General features: G+C 45.9%; 1 protein-coding gene across 1 annotated transcript in view; it reads right to left on the bottom strand.

The window, feature by feature from the left end:
• The window catches only part of PTPRT (protein tyrosine phosphatase receptor type T), a 435,070-nt gene that overhangs the window by 99,216 nt on the left and 313,768 nt on the right, over nt 1-22,086 (bottom strand). Inside the window, exons 10-11 of the mRNA XM_054173729.1 lie at nt 16,928-17,129; nt 13,102-13,204 (exon numbers count right to left, since the gene is read on the bottom strand). Of these exons, the coding sequence (XP_054029704.1) occupies nt 13,102-13,204; nt 16,928-17,129 (305 nt within the window). The remainder of the gene's footprint in view (nt 1-13,101; nt 13,205-16,927; nt 17,130-22,086) is intronic.

Raw genomic sequence — 22,086 nt, 5'->3', positions numbered from 1 at the left:
CCTCCTTTCAACCAACAGAGGCCAAGGGTTTGTTTCCTTGACAAACAATTGTTCTGGGTCTTGCCTTCTGGTATTTTGATCCCAAGCAGCTTGACTTCTCTAGATCCTCCAGAAGTGCAGGACTCACAGGTCACCCCTAGCTAGAACACAGACTGCTGCAGCCTTTCTTCCTTTGTTGCTGTCACATCTTTGTTTTTTAGGTTATGCTCTTTTCCTCATGTTTTGCTCTTGCCTTGGAGCTTCCTGACTGCCTCGGGGCATTTGTGACATCAACTTCTCTGCATTAACCAATGAAGTGCTGCAAGGCACATCAAGAGCTTCCACACCTGCTCCTATCAGTGCTAAGATGACCTCACAACCATTTGCCTTTTCATTGAAGCAAAAAGCCAATAATGCTACATCCAAGCAAAATCAGTGTGGGAATTCTGAGCAGCAAGTGTGCAATGACCCACCCTAGAGTTTGGCCAAACCATCTGCATCACTACAACAATTCTCAAATGAGTAAAAGTAATTCAACTCCCATCAGAAGGTGGTAACTTTCCATGGTGCCTTAGGAACCCTAAGACTGCATTTAGGCACTAACCCCAAATAAACTCAGTGAGCAGGATCTGCCCTTCTGGCCTCCACAAGCCCTTCAGCTGCAATCACAGCTCTGTGTTGGTGCTCAGCAGGGTCAACCATTTGCAACTGGTTATGACTGATGGTTTTGTAATGCACAGCAGCCTGATTACAACCAGGGGAAAGGAGCAGTAGTTTTCCAAAGAGAAGTGAGCAACAGAAATAAGAAGGAAATATCCAAGCTATTCTAGCTCCCATTCTGGCTACCAGGTAGGCAGCAGCAGGAATCTTCTGGGGCTCTCCCTGTGTCATGCTTCAAAGCCACTGCTTCTAGCCATCAGCAGCAAACAGCACTTTTGTAGCAGGAATCAATGCTTCAGCCACAAATGCCCAGAAAAGAAACATTTAGTGTCCTGGATTAAAATTGTATTGCAAGCAACCAACAAAAGCAGAGCATTCAAACTCCCAGCACTATGCAACAACTTCCGTCCCAATAAACTGGGAGGCGATGCAGTAAAACTACCAACCACCCTGCCGTGTTTAACATTCAGCCATGCCTGCAGACACTGCAAACAAATCCACACAGTGCATGCTGCAGGACAGCAGCAGCAGGGTTCTGGCATTCCTGCTGCTGAGCTGCTCCACCCCACCTCATCACAGCCAAGTGACCTTGCTGCCCCCTTAAAGGGCAGGAAAGGACAAGCTTTCAACCATCCCTAACCTCTGCTCTGCAGAGAGCTTCCCAGGGAGCCTCACAAATCTGTGCCACCAACCAAATGCCTGCCTTCCCAGAAGGCTGGAGACCTGACTGTTGTCACTTGTAGCAGAAAAGGAGGCCAGAACTGGGCTCCTTGATAGATTGTACAGGTCTTAAGATAAATCCACATTACTTTAATAGAAGCTTTTGAAAGTTTTTGACAGCTCCATTCTAAATCCCTGATAAAAGCAGCAGCGGTAGTGGCTGCACAGCACAAATGTTGTCCACAGAAGAAGAAGATGTGCTCTTATCATCATCTACAAGGTAATCTGTTAAATGATGAGTTCTCCATTCAGTGTGGAAGCACAAGAGTGGTTAATCAATGTTCCAAATCGCAGCCCATTTCTGGGTGACTGAGATCTCCCTGAGTGCTGCTAGATTTCTCCTTCCCCTGCTCTTGGTTTTGTTCTGAGCTGCTTGCAGCACAATTTAAGGATAGATGGAGGAAGCACCTTCTCCAGCAATCTAGCCATGTATCTAGACCAAACTCAAGTGCTGGATGCAGGATGTGCACGAATGTGGCCAGCAGGTGGAGGGAGGGGATTCTGCCTTCCTCCTCTGCTCTTCTGAGACCCCACCTGCAGTGCTGGGGCCAGCTCTGGAGTCCTCAGCAAAGCAGAAACGGGGACCTGTTGGAGCAGTGCCAGAGGAGGCTACAGCAATGCTGGGAGGGCTGGAAGCCCTCTGCTGTGAAGCCAACCTGAGAGAGCTGGGCTTGTTCAGCCTGGAGAAGAGAAGGCTCCAGGGAGAACATCCTTTCCAACCAAAACAATTCTGTGATTCTATGAAATCAGCTAGAAGTTCTGACATCAATCACCAGGCTTGACCACTGGAAATGTTCACTGGAAATGCAGCCTGAGAGCACTTTCCCTGGATGTTATTTAAACTTGGTATTCCTCTTGTTAATTTAGTTGTTATGTTGCAGCATCCTGGCCACAGGTACTTACCACTGGCTTTTTTTTTCTATCATCTGGTTTTCACAGAATCTCAGCATGGTAGGGGTTGGAAGGGCCTTCTGGATCACCCAGTTCAAGCCCCCCTGCTTAAAGCAGGGGTCACCCACAGCAGGTTGTCCAGGGTTGCAATGTCCAGGCAGGTTTTGAGTATCTCCAGGGAATGAGATTTTAACTTGAGACATTTAACTCAGAACTTAGCATTTAACTTATGATCCCTTTGAATCTGCTTGAGCCAATGAAAATATATTTGTAGATACCCATGAAGGTTCATTGCCTTTATTCTGACAGCATGGAGCTGTCTCCCAAGATACTGGAATGGGAGAAGGTTTGATGAGCTGCCTGACACCCACATTTAGAATTCAGATTAGCTACTGGATGTGGAGTTTTATGGCCAAGTTGATTTCAGCAATGCAAACTGGGGGGGGGGGGGGGGGGGGGATTAGCATCAACATCATTATTTTGTCTTTCCTAAAGGTATCAAAAGAAGAAATAAGACAATATGAAACAAAATAATGGGAACTCTGAGGAAGTATCCTATAAAATCTAGCATTATTCTACAGAGCTTACTTTAAAATCTGTGAAATTAAGCAGGAAATGAGATCCTTCTTAGTTATCTTAGAAAGGATTTTGTAAAAAGGGATTTAGTTTAAAAAAAAATCACCCCCAAACCACTAAACTCTAATATATATATACATATCTAAAAAACAGAGAGTAAAACAGAATTTACAAGAGCTAAATGGGTAACTGCTGTAAAGTCTGATTCATTGATTCAGAGAATGGGTTGGATTGGAAGGGACCTTAAAGATCACCCAGTTCCAATCCCCCTGCCATGGGCAGAGACACATCCCACCAGCCCAGGTTGCTCAAGGCCTCATCCAACCTGGCCTTCAGCACCTGCAGGGGAGGAAAATCCATGACCTGCTCCAACAAGGCAACCCTCTTCCAGTGTTTCACACCCTCACTGTAAAGAATTTCTTCTTAATCTCCAGTCTAAATGGCTTTAAGCCATTGCCCCTCATGCTGTCACTACAAGCCCTTGTAAAGACTCCCTTTCAGGGGGGCCTGAAGCCTTCTTTTCTCCGGGTTGGGCAGCCCCAGCTGATGCTAAGGCTTGGTGTTTTGAGCACATACTACACGAACAGCACTGCATTCTTTCTCTACAACACTGAATATCTCCTCACCAGGCTCCTCTTGAACCCTGGCAATCAAACATTCAGACCGTCAGGATTCAGACAGCTTCGTAAAGTTTTCTGGGCTCCAACAGGTGCTAATATATTCCTGAGAATCAGGTTACCCACTTCACATGCTCTAAAATGTCACCCTTCATATTTTCCATTGCACCTTTAATCAGCAGCTCAGAAACTCATCTGCAGAGCATAATGAAATGAGCTCCACAGCCGCCCAGGACTCACTGCACCATTCTGCAATTTTCTGTCTATTTAAGACCTGATTCGAAACCCATTACAATCAATTAAAGATTGTGACTATTCCCATTATGCTTTGGAACAGCTCCATGCAGGATACAACCTGCTGAAGCCAAGGTTAGCTTTCAATAAACACTTTTATGCAGAAAATGGAGGAAGAAAGAGGTTGTTCTGAGATGACATCTTCTGGAGCGTGCTTTCTCCTGGCATATCTGGAGTGTGCTTTCTCCTGGCATATGCTTGGCTATTCCAACCATTCAAAAAGTAGCCCATTATGAATGTTGGGCTGCACTGTCATCAATCAGCTTGTTCCCATCTGCAAAGCATTCACAAAAATAAAGCTGATAATAGCAAAGCTACTCAAGGAAATAGTCTCTCATACTGCAAAGTTATTCACACCAGAGCCTTCATTTTTGAAGTTATTTTTGTGTGCCCCCTTTTAGACACCCATTTAAATTAAACAACTCTTGTGCTACAGTCACTGAAGAATACCAACACCACATCCAAATGCAGCCAAATGGATCAAAAATGGCATGGAAAGAAGAGATGGTTAATTGCTGCCGTTGCTGGGGTGGGGAGGGGAGAACAAATCCTGCTGAGATAGAGCCAGTATTAATGTAACCCATTTAATGAAGAAGGCTGGGAAAAGAGTTTCTTCACATTTTCTTCCACTCTCCCATTCCTTTCACCACTCTAGATTTACTACCAAGGCATGATGTGGCCCTGAAATTCATGAAACAAAAGGTAGCGATTTCACACTTGGCTAATACTATTTGGAGTCAGAGTTTCCACACAGGCATTCTTTTATCGCTGTCATTTCAAGCTTTGTTAAATTCCTATAGAGATTGAAATGGGCTCTAGAATAAGAAAGTTTAAAGACTACTTGCTCCCAGTATAGAAAAGAGAGATGGGCCCATCTTTCTTCCCAGTCAGTGTCAGTAACTGTGAGGAGCTACCTGGGGGACAGGGTATCATAGTATCATAGAATCAGTCAGGGTTGGAAGGGACCACAAGGATCATCTAGTTCCAACCGCCCTGCTGTGAGCAGGGACATCCCACACTAGATCAGGCTGGCCAGAGCCTCATCCAGCCTGGGCTTATATACCTCCAGGGATGGGGCCTCAACTACCTCCCTGGACAACCCATTCCAGGGCTTCACCACTCTCATGGGGAAGAACTTCTTCCTCACATCCAGCCTGAATCTCCCCACATCCAGCTTCATTCCATTCCCCCTAGTCCTATCACTACCTGAGATCCTAAGGAGTCCCTCCCCAGCCTTCTTGTAGGCCCCCTTCTGATACTGGAAGGCCACAATTAGGTCACCTTGGAGCCTTCTTATCTCCAGACTGAACAGCCCCAACTCTTTCCGCCTGTCCTCATAGGAGAGGTGCTCCAGCCCTCTGATCATCCTCCTGGTAGCACCCATGCACAGCACCTGGAGCTGTGGTAACAGACACAAAACCTAGAGCAGTTGTCAAAAGAAAAGACAGCTCTATTGACAGGCAGCATTTAGTGGCCAAAAAGGAGGATTTGTGTGTTAAAAAGCCTGGTTTTCCCAGCTGTATCATTTGATCTAATAAAAGCTGCTCACCATACTGACAAAATCACCTCTTCTCCATCCCAGCCCACCAGAACACTGCTGCTGCTGCATCTGGTTCCTTGTGTTATATATGCAGCACTTTTAAAAAATGCTTTAAATTCTCTCAGTTTAATCTTCCTGGAGATAGTTTTTTTTCTCTCCCTCTTTTTTTTTTTAAGACTGAAAAAAGCCATAAAGAACCAGAGGGCATTTCAGAACTCTGTGCTCCATTATCTCCACCATCTCCATAAGCCTGACCTGGCTTCCAACACAGATTAGACATAATAGCTGCTGTTCCCCAGTGGAACTGGCCCAGTGTCTATCTCTCCAGTTCAATGTTATTTTGTGCTGGCAGATTAAAGATAATGAGTGCAGACAGAACGGCTTTCGCTGCAACAGGAGCTAACATTAGTGGCTTTGGAGGTGGTTTTCCCCTCCTGAGCCACCTGCCATCTGTCTGATCCACAAAATAAAAACAACTCCTTTTCTGTTAGTGTCGCTTAGCATTAAACAGGCGTCGCTGCCTGAGCCCTGGTTGTCATCCAGCGCTGCCTGGAGACCCCAAGGGAGTTTGAAGGGCAAGAAGAACCAAAGTGGTTCTTGAGAAACTTGCAGGATGAGGAGAGACTATGGCACACTCTTGCTGGGATGGTCCAGTGCCTTCTGCCATGTCCTTCACAGAAGTGGTGGCTTGGACAAGAGATGGGTGTATCTGCATATATTCTCAGGCAGAATTAATTTGGCTTCCCTGAAATTAGGTCCATTTTGATAGAGAAATAATCTACTTTGGACTTCAAAGCTTTCTCTCCCTTGTCCTCCACCCTAGCTACCAGAGTGTGGAGAGAAAGCCTGCACAGGAGATGTCTTTTTAAATACAGAACATTAGAAATTAGGTTTTTTGGGGTCTGTTTGTGTTTTGGGGTAATTTTTTATTTAACTGAAAGGCTAAGAAGCACACAAGATGCAAAGGAAGAACCTGCTCTGTTCCAACCTCAGTTCATTGCTAGACAAGGCCCATAGGGTCAGGTAGCCATTTCCTTGTAGTTATATCAATGTACAGTGCAGTAGAATAGAATAGAATAGAATAGAATAGAATAGAATAGAATAGAGCAGAATAGAACAGAACAGAACAACCCAGGTTGGAAAAGACCTTTGAGATCACAGAGTCCAACCTATCACCCAATACCATGTAATCAACTAAACCATGGCACCCAGTGCCTCATCCAGTCTCTTCCTAAACACCTCCAGTGATGGTGACTCCACCACCTCCCTGGGCAGCACATTCCAATGGCCAATCTCTCTTTCTGTGAAGAACTTCTTCCTAACATCCAGCTTAAACCTCTCCTGGCACAGCTTGAGACTGTGCCCTCTCTTTCTGGTAGAAAAGATGTTCAGTAGAAAAGATGGTCTCTCCTGGGTCAGGGTAATGTTGACTTTCAGCACCTGAAGGTGCAGAAGTATCAGCCAGATTTTTTCCCCCACCTTTTCTGGCTACTTTTCAGTGCTTTTCAGAAGGTGTAAAGTGATCATGCTTTTGATACCAGGGAGAGGTCTTAAATGGCACCTTCAGTGACAACATCTCCTGCCCCAGAACAGAGGAAAACTGAGGATGGAGAAAGGGGAGAAGTAAAGTCTCAAGGGCTTGGACATCCCTGCCTGAACTTGCAGCTGGTCTATCATCATCTGTAAAGCACTTTACATCCCTCATGGTGGGAATGGGGCAGTAGGTTGTATCTTTATAGTAAGGGTGGTGAGACACTGGAACAGGGAGGAACAGGTTTTCCAGGGAGGATCTAGATGCCTCCTCCATGGAGGTGTTCAAGGCCAGGTTGGATGAGGCCTTGAGGAACCTGGGCTGGTGGGAAGTGTCCCTGCCCATGGCAGGGAGGTTGGAACTGGATGATCTTTAAGGTGCCTTTGAACCCAACCCATTCTATGAATCTGATAATCCTGAAGTTCACCAACTCCAAACCCAAGCATATTTGTGATATGAGAAAACAGCCATAGAATGGCAGAATTAGCCCTCAGCCTGCATGGGCTCCTGCAGTTCCTCAGGGATCTGTCAAGGTGAGACCAAGGGAAGCTGGCACTGCCTCTTCTTCTGGTTTGCTCTTTGAGCCTTCCAGTGAAAATCCTGCATGAGCGGCCAGGCAGAGGGGGACCTGGGAGTGCTGGTTGAGGGTAGGCTGAACATGAGCCTGCAGTGTGCCCAGGCAGCCAAGAGGGCCAATGGCATCCTGGCCTGCATCAGGAACAGTGTGGCCAGCAGGAGCAGGGAGTTCATTCTGCACCTGTACACTGCACTGGTTAGGCCACACCTTGAGTAATGTGTCCAGTTCTGGGCCCCTCAGTTTAGGAAATAGGTTGACTTACTGGAAGGTGTCCAGAGAAGGGCAACAAAACTGGGGAGGGGTCTGGAACACAAGCCCTGTGAGTAGAGGCTGAGGGAGCTAGGGTTGCTTAGCCTGGAGAGGAGGAGACTCAAGGGTGACCTTATTCCTCTCTACAGCTACCTGAAGGGAGGTTGTAGCCAGGCGGATGTTGGTCTCTTCTCCCAGGCAGCCAGTACCAGAACAAGAGGACACAGTCTCAGGCTGCATCAGGGGAGGTTTAGGCTGGATGTTAGGAAGAGGTTCTACACAGAGAAAGCTATTGCCCATTGGAATGGGTTGCCCAGGGAGGTGGTGGAGTCACCATCACTGGAGGTGTTCAGGAGGAGACTTGATAGGGTGCTTGGTGCCATGGGTTAGTTGATTAGGTGGGTTGGATTAGTTGATGGGTTGGACGCGATGATCTTGAAGGTCTCTTCCAACCTGGCTTATTCTATTCTATTCTATTCTATTCTATTTCATTCCATTCCATTCCATTCCATTCTCTGCCTCTCTCCTCACCTTCCTCTCTTGGACCTTGACTACTTTTAATTAAGCCAGCCTCATTTCCCCTTCCTCCTGCACAGCAAGCAAATCCCTCGCATCTCCTAGCTCCGCCTTCCGCTTTGGGAAAGCGCTGTGCAAGGAGAACCGGAATGAAAGGGAGACAGAAGAGCAGCGTGGCAGCTGGGGGTTATTCTGCCCGATTGTCTGGCTGCATTGACGAGAATCCCTTCATTCCATCTGCAGCCCACGCGCTGGAGCAGCCACCCCCTTCTCTAGTTCCAAGGAATTATGCATTCATTATAGAGGAAATTAACACCTCAAAGCAAACTATAATTAGGAATTCTTCCCTTCAGTTTATGCTTTTTCAATTAGGCCCTTCTATAATTTTAATCACGGGAGCATTAACATGTTTCCGGAATTTATATACCTGTGGTATAATTAAATCCTGAAATGCCTTAGTCTGCAGCAGCACAGCAGAGCTCGCTCAGCTTTCCTTTTTGTCGTGGTTTTGTGCTGTTGTAGACGTGTGGAGGGACATCTGCTAGAGCAAACGTCGCCTGCCACGGGAGAGAGAGCCCCTCTCGCCCTCTGAGCTCCTCGTCCTCACTCCTGGTAGAGGAACTGCTGGCTGGAGAAAGCTTGTGTGCTGCTTCTGAGGGGTGGACATTTGCCAGGGACTTGTGCCCAGGCTCGTCTCATCTCATTTTAAGCACCTCAAGGAGCTGCTTCAATTAGGTCAAGCATCCTCTGTGGTCTGCAAAAAAAGCCAAGATCCTTCCTGGGGGCTGCTCTGACCCTGAGCAGGGCATCTCACTGAAGGGGCTTATCCAATAGCTCTCAGAGGCAAAAGGAGGCTTTGCAGTGTGCCTCCAGGAATTCAGAGTTCCTTATTTTTGAGGTCTTCTACATGGTTTCCTGTCAGCCTTTTATTCCATGATAACAAGGAAGGGGCATATTGGCTTTGGTTGCTGTGAAGGAAAAAAAAGTACCTTGGAAAAAGAAAGCTTCCAACTGGCAACCCTGGGTATTTTCCCTCTTGCCTCATCTTACTGGTTGACAGCTTGATGTGAGAAAATGGCCATCAATTTGTGATTCTTGGCTTAGAGTTCAGACTTCATTAACCTTTTGATTGCTGGAATTTAATCTGACAGTTTGTGCGGCCAGGATAAAAGATTTAAGCCAAAGCATTCACTCCCACACTCTCAGCATCCTCAGGCCTTGATAAACACTAAAAAAGTGTTAGCAGAAGCTTTGCTGTAGAGCTAAGGAGATGGTGCTTGACACAAAAGAATGTGCTGTATGTGTAATTTGGTTGTTAAAATACTATCATTAATGGATGTGGAAATTTGATGGCTTTCCACTCCCCTTTCTGCCAAAGATGTCTGCAGAGTGGTTAGGAAGCCACATCCAGGCTCACAGAAAATGGCTGAGAAATGGGCAAGAGCAGTTTTGTGTCCTTTTAAAGGACAGCACTCTCAGGTGAAAAGGATGCTGCTCCAGTAAGAAAATGCATTTCCTGTACCAGATGAGACAACTGACCCAAAATGCCCCTTACCCTCACTGCAGGTGGGACTGAAAAAAACCTTGAAACAACCATTCAACAATTATCCCATGCTACACAAAAAACTAAGGAGGCCTTCCTGACACTTAATGCTTGTCACCTTGCATTCTGATGGGGCTGGAGAAGAAAAGGCTCTGGGCAGACCTCAGAGCAGCATTTCAGTATTTGAAGGGGACCTACAGGAAGGCTGGGCAGGGACTGTTTAGAAGGGTCTGTGGGGATAGGATGAGGGGCAATGGTTTGAAACTGGAGCAAGGTAGATTTAGGTTGGACATCAGGAGGAAGTTCTTCACAAGAAGAACTTGGAAGAACAATGGTATAGTACTGGAACAGGCTGCCTAGGGATGTGTTTGAGGCTTTGTCCCTGAAGACATTCAAGATCAGACTCAATGTGGCCCTGGGCAGCCTGAACTAGTTGGAGATGTCCCTGCTGACTGCAGAAGGGTTGGACAAGATGACCTCTGAGGGTCCTTTCCAACCCAATGCAAGCTGAATGCATGCAAATGCAAATGATACTATTCTGATGATACTGTTCTTCAGCAGAGTCAGGGGGCCTGAAGACTGTCCTGTACCTGTGTGCTGCCAGCCACACCAAAGAACATCACAGATGATCTACTGATACATCTGAGAGATCTGCAGGAAGAGAGAGATTAAATCCATCTTTTTTTCCCAACAAAAGAACCTCTGAAAAATAGTAACAGACTCTTCTCTAATGTCCTTCTGCAGTGTCCTACAGCTCTGGTATGCAGGGCAGGGTATCAACAAGGCAATCACACCTAAGGGAAGCATTTATTTAAACTCTGAAATCTTCACAACTAATGCATGCTCTGGAAATTTGATTTGCTCCATAACAGTTGTATAGGTAGATTGATAGAGCCAACCACATGTTAATAAACCAGATGGACTTTTAAATACCCAACACAAAAAAAGCCAGCCCAGTGGACATGTCATACAGATAAAACCCTTCCCAGTGGTACTTCCAAGCAGTGAATGGGATATAAATTCTCAAATAGAGGTCTAAAGATGTCATATGTGAATAATCTATGACGGACTGACTCAGCCCTCCTGACAATAAGAGATTCAAAGGCAGAATTATCCTCAAAATCACATTGGAGATTTGCAGGAAAGAGTTGAGGAGCAGAGACTGAGAACACTTGCATTCTTCTTTCCTCTTCTGAATCTATTATAGATGAATGTCAGTCTTCAGCAAATCAATCACAGCACCATTCAGGGGTTTTAGATTGATATAAGAACACCTAGAAGTTATTTTTAAAGGGCAATGTGGAGTCAAGCTCTTCAGGTTATAGCACAGAAAATACAGGCAAGAAAGAAATGCCTGTGCCACAGGGCAGACTATTTCTGCTGAGTCTTCAGCTTTCTTTTGGCAATAGGAGGAAACAGATCAAAGAATATCTAAGTGTGTATTATTCCTGTAAGGTCATAAGAAAACATCTTAATTTTTGTCTACAGGTTGTTAACAGTTTTGACTTCATGATCATTAGTTTTATAAACAACCTCATCCAGACGATTTGTCACAAGCACAGGGGAACTTCAGAACTATCTTAATGTGACTTTGAATTTGGTGTACCTGCAGTTAGAGTAGAGTAGAGTAGAGTAGAATAGACCAGACCAGACCAGACCAGGTTTGGAAGAGACCTTCAAGATCATTGCTTCCAACCTCTCATCCAACACCACCTAATCAACTAAACCATGGCACCAAGCACCCTATCAAGTCTCCTCCTGAACACCTCCAGTGACAGCAACTCCACCACCTCCCCGGACAGCCCATTCCAATGGGCAATCCCTCTCCCTATGTAGAACTTCTTCCTAACCTCCAGCCTAAACCTCAACTGGCAGTTCAGATGACAATGGAAGAAAAGGGAAGAGGCTGGCAAAATCCAGGGTTGAAATGACTGGATTTGTTGAGGCTAGGCTATGAAGAGTTTAGATGGTCACACAGAGAAAGGTAGTCACACATTCACACCCATTCATACACAACGCTGCTGTTGGTAATACAAAGCTAAAATTCCCCCCAATAACTCCACCTCCTTATTCCCCTTCTGTCCATTCTGGATTTTATGCCCACATCTGCAAGTCACTGAAATGGGCTCACAATAGCAAATAATCTTATCACTTAGATGTGGCATGTAAATATTGCACTCTGCAGATGGGTCTGTAAAAGGCTGCCATGCAATTAAAGACACCAGAGTGAACGTTTAGGGAAAAAAAGCCTTTTTTTCTTCTCTTTAGACCAGATGCATTTGCTGGAGAAGACATTAGTCTTTGGATGCAGCCAAAGGATAGTAAACTGACTTTGAGAAAAATCACAAGACTTTTTCAATAACAAGACGAAATAGCAACACTTTTGAGGCAGCAGGTGGTAAAACAAGATACAGGAATGTTCCCCCATATAAAGGAATAAACCAAAACGGAGCTGTGTGATTTTACTGCTCCTTTCCAGCAGAAAAAACATCCCTAAAGGACTCAGAAAATAGGCTCCTAAATTTGCTCATATGGAGTACCAGAGATTGAAAAGGAAACTTGAAAATATATTACTGGGGAAAACGAGAACAGGATTGGTGCTAAGTCTTAAAGAACAGATTTTTTGCTTCAGAGCATTGATGCCATTTGGGGGAAGCTGTGACAGAGGGTGGACCACCAACTGGTGCAGGATGTGTCATTAAATCATATCCCTGTCTCTACTGGAGACATTTGTGTGATAGTTGCAAAAGATTCTTGCCCACCATGGAAGAGAGGGCACGAGGTAGAGGCCTAAAGCCTCCTCCCCTTTGCAAGGCCATGCTGGTTTCACAGCATTCCAGCACATGGCTGCACACATTGCTGGACTCCAAAGACAGGTGAAGGGTAATGACCCGGTGCAATGTGATCAGTAACCCTTCCTGGAGGTTAGCAGTGAGAGGCAGTAGGTTGAGCAGCAGCACTCATCTCTTAGCTAGCATCTGCATGACCAGAGGAGAGGGAGAAGAGAGGGAGCAGAGAGGGAGAGGAGAGGGAGAGGGATGAGGGAGAGGGAGAGGAGAAGGAGAGGAGAGGGATGAGGGAGAGGGAGAGGAGAGGGATGAGGGAGAGGAGAGGGAGAGGAGAGGGAGAGGAGAGGGAGAGGAGAGGGAGAGGAGAGGGAGAGGGATGAGGGAGAGGGATGAGGGAGAGGGATGAGGGAGAGGGATGAGGGAGAGGGATGAGGGAGAGGGATGAGGGAGAGGGATGAGGGAGAGGGATGAGGGAGAGGGAGAGGGATGAGGGAGAGGGATGAGGGAGAGGGATGAGGGAGAGGGATGAGGGAGAGGGATGAGGGAGAGGGATGAGGGAGAGGGATGAGGGAGAGGGATGAGGGAGAGGAGAGGGATGAGGAGAGGGAGAGGAGCCTACCTGACAGGCGCTCCCCGGGACTGGGCTGGCTTCAGCATCACGGTGATGGTAGTGTCCGTCTCGTTCAGCGGGGAGTCTGTGTCATACTCTGGCATCGATGGTGCTGCAGCAGAACAAAGAGCAACACCTGAATTCTACACCACCTACAGCCTCTGGTAGTGATGGCAACCTAATATTAACATTTCTTGGAGCCCATTTAACATTTCCCAAATGAAATATCAAAATACTTCCCAGCGTTATGGCCCAAACTGTCAAAGCTACTTAAATATTTGCATGCTCTTCTCCTCTTAAAATGAAGCAGGAATTGGACACCCAATACATCAAGCTGGCTTTGGAAGTTCTGTCTTCAATTTGTAAGACTTAGCAGTCCTTTGAGATGGGATCATTCCCTCCATTTGAAAGGGAAGAAAGAAAAATGAATAGATGTTAAAATATAGCAAATGGGATGAATGCATCAGTGGCAGAGCTAAGACAAGCACCCAGGAAATGTGGCTCCTGTTCACTCTCCTGGTGACTGGATTAGACCTCCTGCATTTGGGAGAGAGTTTTTAATGCACAGACTTGTGATGTGTCTCCTTGATTAGCTGGAAGGTGTGTAACAGAATCATGGAATCTTTTCAGTTGGAAAAGTCCTTCAAGATCATCAAGTCCAGCCTTTCTCTAACTCTGCCAAGTCTGACACTAAAATATGTCTCTTAGCACCACATCTATGAAGCACGAAGAGAGGAGCAAGAATGAGCCAGGCTCTTTTAGCACTCAAACCCACAGCATTTTACCCCAGGGCTTTAGAGCTGTTGAATTCCCTGGCAGCAACACACATGCTCATGCATACCCAGCCAGTATCCCCATCACTCTGCTGACACATTCCCCAGAGCAATATGGGAACAACTGAGTATTTACACTTGCCCAAAATCTAATCTCTGCTTAGAATTACAGAATGCTAAAGATTGGAGGGGACCTTCAGAGACCATCAAGTCCAACTCCCCTGCAAAGCAGGACCACTTAGGGCAGGTCACACAGGAACAGGGTTTGGAGATTTCTAGAGGAGACCCCACAACCTTTCTGGGCAGCCTGCTCATGGGGTCCATGACCCTTCCAGTAAAAAGTTTTTTCTCATGTTGAGGTGGAATTTTCTGCAACTGAGTTTATGTCCATTGCCCCTTGTCCTGTCACTGGGTATCACTGAAAAGAGGCTGGGCTCCATCCTCCTGACAGCCACCCTTCAGATACTTGTAGATGTTGATAAGGTCCCTCTCAGCCTTCTCTTCCTGAGATTAAACAGCCCTAGGTCTTCAGTCTTTCCTCATAAGAGAGATGCTCCAGTCCTTTAATCAGCCTTGTAGCGATCTGCTAAACTCTCTCCGGTAGTTTCCTGTCCCCTCTTGAACTGGAGAGCCCAGAACTGGACACAACATTCTGTTTTGTTGTCTTTCATGAGGCTTCCTCAGGAAACACATTTCACTTATTATGTAACTTTCCCCTGATACCTGTTTGGGACATTGTTGGTTTTTTTTTACTGTGGAAGAACTGAAGAGATCATGAGACCAGGGCAGTACCAAATTCACTCCAAGGATGCAAGTTTTGTTGAAGTATCTTCAAAGGATAAAGCAAAGAGAAGAATTCACACAAACAGTTCATCTGCAACTCGCAAGGGCAAGCTGCATAGCAGGGGTCTCATATTTAATCCTCTCGCAGCCATTTCCGCTGTAATCCTGTTTACAATCAGGGATTTTTATCTGAATGCCTGAAAAGCGTCAAGAATGGTGGCTGCTATCATCAGCTCAGCTACTGACATTCCTGCCAATAAGCTGGCAGGGAGTTCAGAGTGAATGACAGCTCCTTAGGGAGGATTGCTCTGAAAGCAGCGCTCTGCGTAGAGGGGAAGCACTGAGAGTCGTTTACAGAAGGGGAGCATCAACAGTAGTGTCTGTACCAGAGATCACTCCACTTGCTGCAGATGCCACCCCAAGAATTGTTCAGCACCTGCTCTGGCCAGAGAAATGGTGCCAAAGTGCAACACAGCACTACAGAATGGCTGCTGGGACAGTTTGGACAGTAGAAACTGGCCAGGCTCTCCCTTTGCAGGCAGAGCTGCTCCTCTGAAGCAGCTCCTCTGAAGCAGCTTCTTCTAGCCTACCTCCACAGCACTGCACTGCACTGCTACCACTGAGTTGTTTCTGATATGCTAGATGCACTAGAGTCCTGGTTTGAGTTAGAACTGATTCTGCTCAGGGATTTGGCTTCTCAGCTCAGTCTCTGCTCAGTGAGGTTCAGCACAGGTTGGCACAGCCAGGGTCTGCTTCTAGCAGGGAGAAGCTGATGGGGAGAGTTCCTGCCAAGGGCTGGGCTGCAGAAAGGCTCTGGCTTAGGCTTGCTCCTGGGCACAAGGGTGCCTGCCACATCTTGTGGCCCACCTTGGGGTGCTGTCAGAAGTTGCACCTGTGGGGAGTAGTGGGCAGGACAGGTGACCAAAATTACAACTGCTCAGGAACTCTACAACAGCAACTGCCTGACAGTGATTTCCAAATGACCTGTGCAGAACCGACCATGCAATGAGAGAATGAAAGAGACTACCCTAATGCCTGCCTGGAATCTGTGCTTACCTATAGTGTCCCAGATGTTTGGAAGATGGAGGGAAAAAAGACAATAAACATGCTGAGCATGCACACAGTTAATCATCACACAGGCTGCTGACACAACTGGAGCATTCACTGCATGCCAAGAAATGCCAAGAAACCGAACCAGGAGCGGCGGCACTGCCACGACCGAGCTGGTTTCTTTCCCTGGTCACAAGTGAGTGGAGTGCATGCTGTGCCTTCCCTCCACAGCAGGGCTGTCAAAACCCCAGCAGCCCCAGAGCTGCCACCACAGCTCATGGCTTTTCTCCAAGTGGTTGAGACACAGGCCTTGGACTAAGTGTCAAGGGCTGAAACCCTGCTGATGGACAGTGGAGGGAGTGGATGTATTTTACTTCCCTAACATTTACACTGCCACTTGCTGCTAGCAACTTATTTTTTTATTAACCAGATTTGAAAGAGGGCAATGAAAATAAGCACTGCTGTGCACCCTCTTCCATGGCTTCCAGCCACAGTTTCAAGTATTACAAGTGTCCTGAATGTCCCAAATGTTTATTTTGGCTTGAGGAAACAGTTAAGGTCTTCAAAAAGCCGACAATTTTAAGCTCCATTGAAGAACTTATTTTAGTGCTATCAATTAAATGTTAAGGTCTATGCATGTCTATCCAGTAGCTTCCCTACCATTCTTTTATCCATGTTTTTTGGGAGAGTTAGCCCAATTTTCCCTTTTTATTTCCCCCCCTCCAGAGACAGACCTGCCTTCTCTTCGCAGTGCCTCCTGATTTTAGTGCCTTTGCTTGTCTGCCTACATCAAGCCCTCCCTCTGCCCTTACTCCAAAAGCAAACATAAACCCAGCTGTCCTCCTCTATTTTTAGTCTCCTTGCACTATTAATTCAATTACTTCATTACATCCATTTTGGTCCACGCTGAAAAGAAAAGCCACATTAAGGAAGGAGCTTCCTCAGCTCCCAGCAATGATTACAGGGAGAGTTCATTTGTACAACGAATGAAGGTTCTCATTTTAAAATGCTCCACAAAGATTTCATGGATGTTTAAGATATCCACAAATTAGCCACTGCATTTGTCTCCTGAACACACACACACACAGATCCTGGATTGTGGCTGATTTAAATATGTGCCCTGTGAAACTTGTAGAGGCACTAAGCTGAACTCCTCTCTCTTGTTTTATGCATCAGCTAAAGAACAGAGCCCTACAAAGTTCTTTTTTTCCCCTTCTCCAAAGCAGTACCTGAAATCTTGGTTGCAATCCGTGTTGTGATGGGTGGCCCAAAGCCCTTGACGGTGCTGGCTTTGATGGTGAATGAATACGTAGTCCCTGGGTATAATCCTACAAAGAGGTGATGTGTTTCATTCCTTAGCTTGAAGACTTTCCCTCTTTGGCTGGACAGGTCAGCACTGGGATCCAGAGACCCAACGGCCTTGTATGTGATCTGCAAATGAAGAAGAAGGAGAGCATGGTGACAAGGGGGCCTCCTACCCCTCGCTCTCTCTGCTCCTCTTTTTAGCCATCCCTTGAGACCAGACACTGCAAGCACAAGGACAGATAACCATTTCAGGATCTCGAGGGAGCTGGTGTGTGTTTGGGTGCTGCCAGGCAAACATGACAATCTTTCAAAGGCTTTACTTAGGGAAAAAAAACCTCATTTCTCTTCTCCACTAAAACCTCAGCATGTGCTGGTTTACAACAAAAGACACAGAGAATTGCCTGGTTTTTTTCCTGTTCCAAGTCTCAGAACTTCTGCAGCCAAACCAGAGCACACAGCAGGACCCACAGGATTATCACAAGAATTTCCCAGATGATCTCCCACGGCACATGAACACTTTTGGTGCAAAGATGGACACGTTTCCCATCAAGTATTATTTCCTTCTGGCAAATGGTCTTCTCCAAAGGCCACTGAAAACAATGGGAGCCTTCTGCAGATTACAAAGGCTTTGGAAGTGCTAAAGACAATACACTGAAATGGAGCATTGAAAGGAAATGGTGTGTTGAAATGAAACAAATACCATCAAGTCTTTAGACAAAAGCCTTTCTCTGAGCCTGTAAGCTGCTGATACCATTTCTCTTCCCCTATTTCTAGTCTTCATTTGCAGGTTTGCACAGAATCATTAAGGTTGGAAAAGACCTCCAGGACCATCCAATTCAACCCAACACCACCATGGCCACTAAACCATGTCCCAGTGTGCTTTTTGAACACCTCTGGGGTTGGTGACTTCACCACTTTCCTGGGCAGACTGTTCCAATGTTTCACCACCCTTGGTAAAGAACTTTTCCTTACCTAAGCCTCCCCTGGCATAATTTGAGGCCATTTCCTCTTGTCCTATTGCTAATTACTCAGGAGTCTGACCCCACCTCACTCCAACTCCAGGCAGTTGTAGAGAGTGAGAAGGTCTCCCCTCAGTTTCCTTTTCTCCAGGCTCAACAACTCCAGTTCCCTCAGCGGCTTCTCACCAGCCCTGTTCTCCAGACCCTTCATGAGCCCTTCTCTGGACCTGCTCCAGCACCTCAATGTCTTTTCTTGCAGTGAGGGTCCAAAACTGAGCCCAGTATTCGAGGCTCAGCCTCACAGGGTACCTGGTTTTGCCTAAGAGAATAAGCCAGCAGGCTACAGAGCTGGGGAGCTGCTCACCAATACAGCCTGCTGCCGCTAGCACACCTCCAGAGAAACCCGAGCAGAAAGCACACCTTTGAAATTCTGCTCCTGCTCCATTACACTTACCCATGGCAACCCTGTTGATATACAGGCACTTGCAAGTAAAACTCATGACTTATTTACCAGCCAATTCCTTGCCTGCCTTCCAAATTCAATCCACAGGCAGCTCAATTTCAGCCGAGCTGTCAGTATAATGTAACGTGCTCCCCTGCTCTCCTAACCTTTCCTGATATTATGGGATCCTCACTTATTTGTAATGAAACACTATGAATAAATCAATGTATGTTAATACATGAAGTCTTCAATTTTTTATGGACTCCATGAGAACCTAATTCCCAGCTTTGCTGAAGGAGCCTTTGAACATTTTTAAGTCGCCTGCTTTATGACAGGAGGAAAATGTTGTGTTTTGAGGGGAAACAAATACCCAATGTTTAGAAGAAAGGGGCTTTAATAACACTAGGATAAAAAAAAAAAGACAGAGAGTGCTGCAGCTGACACCAGAGAAGGGTATGAGTGTGTGCATCCTGTAATGTGGACAGAGAAGAATGATTTAGAGAAGCAGACACCCAGGAGGAGGCAGCAGAACAGAAAAGGGCTGAGAATTCCACCCAGGCCAACAGAGCAGTAAGCAGTTACAGAAGCAGAGCTCACACAGGATGTATAATTGAACAGCTTGCAGGTGATTTCACTGGAAACCTACTAATTTCTCTAGGAATTACAACCTGCTTTGAAATTTTTATTATTTGCCAGAAACCTGAGAAAGAGAGAAGGTCTTACACAATGGTCATTACAACAAAGAAGGAGAAAGAAATTAGATGTGAGGAGGAGAAATGTTTACACTTGCTCCTTGCCCTTAGGTGAGGACCAGGCAGTGCAGCACAGCATGGGACAGTGCTTGGACAGCTGTTCCAGCTATGAGCTCCCCCTATCCAGCTCTGCCACACTTCTGAGAGCCAGGATCATCTACCATTTACTGGAGCTGTTGGTATTTCCTCAGTGGAATGTCTGAGACGTGCTACACTGCATGTGTTCGTGCTCGTGTGCCAGGAGATTTCTCTTACAGACAGGAAAGGTGCTGCAGTGAATCACTGAGCAACCCGGGTCTGCTGGAGGATGTCCCTGCCAATGGAAGGGCTGTTGGAACTAGGTGATCTTCAAGCTCCCCTCCAACCTAAACCATTCTATGAATTGCTGTGCTGGGTTTCATGGCTAAATGATTCAAGCATCAAATTATAATAAGGTGAAGACACTAAGCAGCTGCCACTCTTCTCCTTAACTAGCTCAAGCTAAAAGTTCTGAAGCAAAAGAAATTTCAGGAATCAGACACCGGGGGGAAAAAATATCAGGAAGAAACTATGGAAATTTCCATCTCCAGAGCAATTTCTAAATGCACAGAAACATGTCTGGAGAAGAAATATTGCACTTTCCTTGAATCAGAAGCATGGTGAAGAAAAAAAAAAGCAAAACAAAACCACCTGCTCTCCTAGTTGATGTGCTGAGTATTTATCTCAATTTCTTGTTGCAGTGTCAAACCCCTTCAATACAAAACAAACAAGAGATTCTAATGAAGAAAGCCAGACTACTCCATCACTAGAGAGCAGCTGTTCTAAATGATTTTCAGATAATCTGGTTTAAAGACAAGCCATCTCATATGGTGCTTCCCTGGTCTGTAGGGAAAAAAAAAGGGAAACAATGATATTAATTTAAACATTTAAAAGTCTAGGCAGAACACAAAGGAGAAATCACTCAGAAACTTATTGAAGAATTTCCTTCTGATTGAAAATATGGAAAATATTTGGGTTTACTCTGATGCAGAATACAAGCAAATACCAAGAGGAGGAATTCCTCACAAGACTGAGGCTGCTCTGCTTTCTAACCAGCTCCCAGGTTATCTCCTGCACAGCAGGCAGCTGTCACCAGGTGAGAGCTTTATTTCCCCTGCAAATTGGAATGGCTGTCCTGAGTTTGCTTATGTAATGTAGAGCTCACACAATGGCTCTGAGGCAAGTTGACCATAGAAGCATTAAGGTTGGAAAAGACCTTAAGGTCATCAAGTCTAACTCCCAACCCAATGCTACCATGACCATTAAACCATGTCCCAAAGTGTCACATCTATGTATTTTCTGAGCACCTCCAGGGTTGGTGACTCCACCACCTCTCTGGGCAGCCTGTTCCAATGTCCAGCCACTCCTGCAGGAAAGAAGTTCTTCCTAACATCCAACCTAAACCTCAGTCTCCTGGACAAGAATGATTTACTCAGGAGGTGGCAGACAATTCAGCTCCCCGGGCAGCTATGCAAAATTTGGCCACATGACTCTGAATTTTGGGTGAAACGTGAAAGGGGTCAGCAGTAGAAGTTCAACTCTACTGGAAGCTACCAAAAAAAGACTTTATATATTCATTTCCAAGTGTTCAGTGACATATAATTGCTGTGATAGACTATGGAGAATAAAATAAGAACAGATCAGCATAAGGAACGAGACACTGAGTTCAGTCCTTGTTATTTAAGCAGACATCAACCTACGCCAGTGCACTCTTAGTCCCCATTAACCAGCAGCAGCCCCTCTTACTCCATTCTCCCCTCTCTTTCATCCATTCTAAAAGTTCAGCATATTAATTCCTTGAAATCACTGAGCAAAGACTATGTTAACAACCACAAAGATGAAGATGTAATACTGAGAGCACAAGCACAGCTCCTTTCTCCTTCACAGAGCCTAATTTAACACAATTTGCTAGGGAAATGGGAACACTTTGCTCACTGTCATCATCTGTGACTGTAAAACTTCTGTTGCTACACCAGGACTTAGAGAACTTGCAGTGTAAAGGGGAAGACCATAACAGAGGTATTAACTACACTGGAAGCACAAGGCTATTCCCTGCAGCAAATCTTTCTTCAGATGTGATACATCATATACATGATGTATTTCTTATATATATGTGTGTGTGTCTATATCTCACACAGAAGACACATCCCATGACAGACAAACTTCCTCTGGTGCAGCCTGAGACTGTGTCCTCTTGTTCTGGTGCTGGGTGCCTGGGAGAAGAGACCAACCCCCTCCTGGTTACAACCTCCCTTCAGGTAGTTGCAAAGAGCAATAAGGTCTCCTCTGAGCCTTCTCTTCTCCAGGCTAACCAATCCCAGCTCCCTCAGCCTCTCCTTGTAGGGCTTGTGCTCGAGGCCTCTCACCAGTCTTGTTGTCCTTCTCTGGACACACTCAAGTGTCCCAATGTCCTTCTTAAACTGAGGGGCCCAGAACTGGACACAAGATGTGGCAAAGATGTACAAAACCATGTAGATGTGGTGCAGAGGGCCACTGGTGCCTTGGCAGTGCTGGGTTAATGGTTGGACCTGACGATCTGAAAGGTCTCTTCCAACCCAAACTGGAAACTGGGTGAATTTTACTGTATCTTCACATGGTGGAAAGAGAGCAGGACTCTGTGTTCTGCTCTTTGAAATCAAAGTATCAGTAAGCATAGTTGAAAAGTGGAGGTTTAAATATAAAAACCCTGTAGGGGGAAAAAAAAAAAGGTACATATTCTTAAAAGTGTGATAATTAAGCAGTGAAATGGGCTGTCAAGTGACATGATGAATTACCTCAGGGCTCAGACATTCCTCTGGATGAATGCATTATGGACAATCATAAGGCCTCGAGATTCATAACAGAACAAACTGTGATAAAGAGCTCATCACTGAAATGGTCCTTCTTGCCCTCCACCATCAAACCCCTTGGGA

Source organism: Dryobates pubescens, chromosome 26 (genome assembly GCF_014839835.1).
Source record: "Dryobates pubescens isolate bDryPub1 chromosome 26, bDryPub1.pri, whole genome shotgun sequence".
Lineage (NCBI taxonomy): Eukaryota > Metazoa > Chordata > Aves > Piciformes > Picidae > Dryobates > Dryobates pubescens.
Note: the sequence above shows the minus strand (reverse complement) of the source record. Positions and strands in the feature narration are given on the sequence as shown.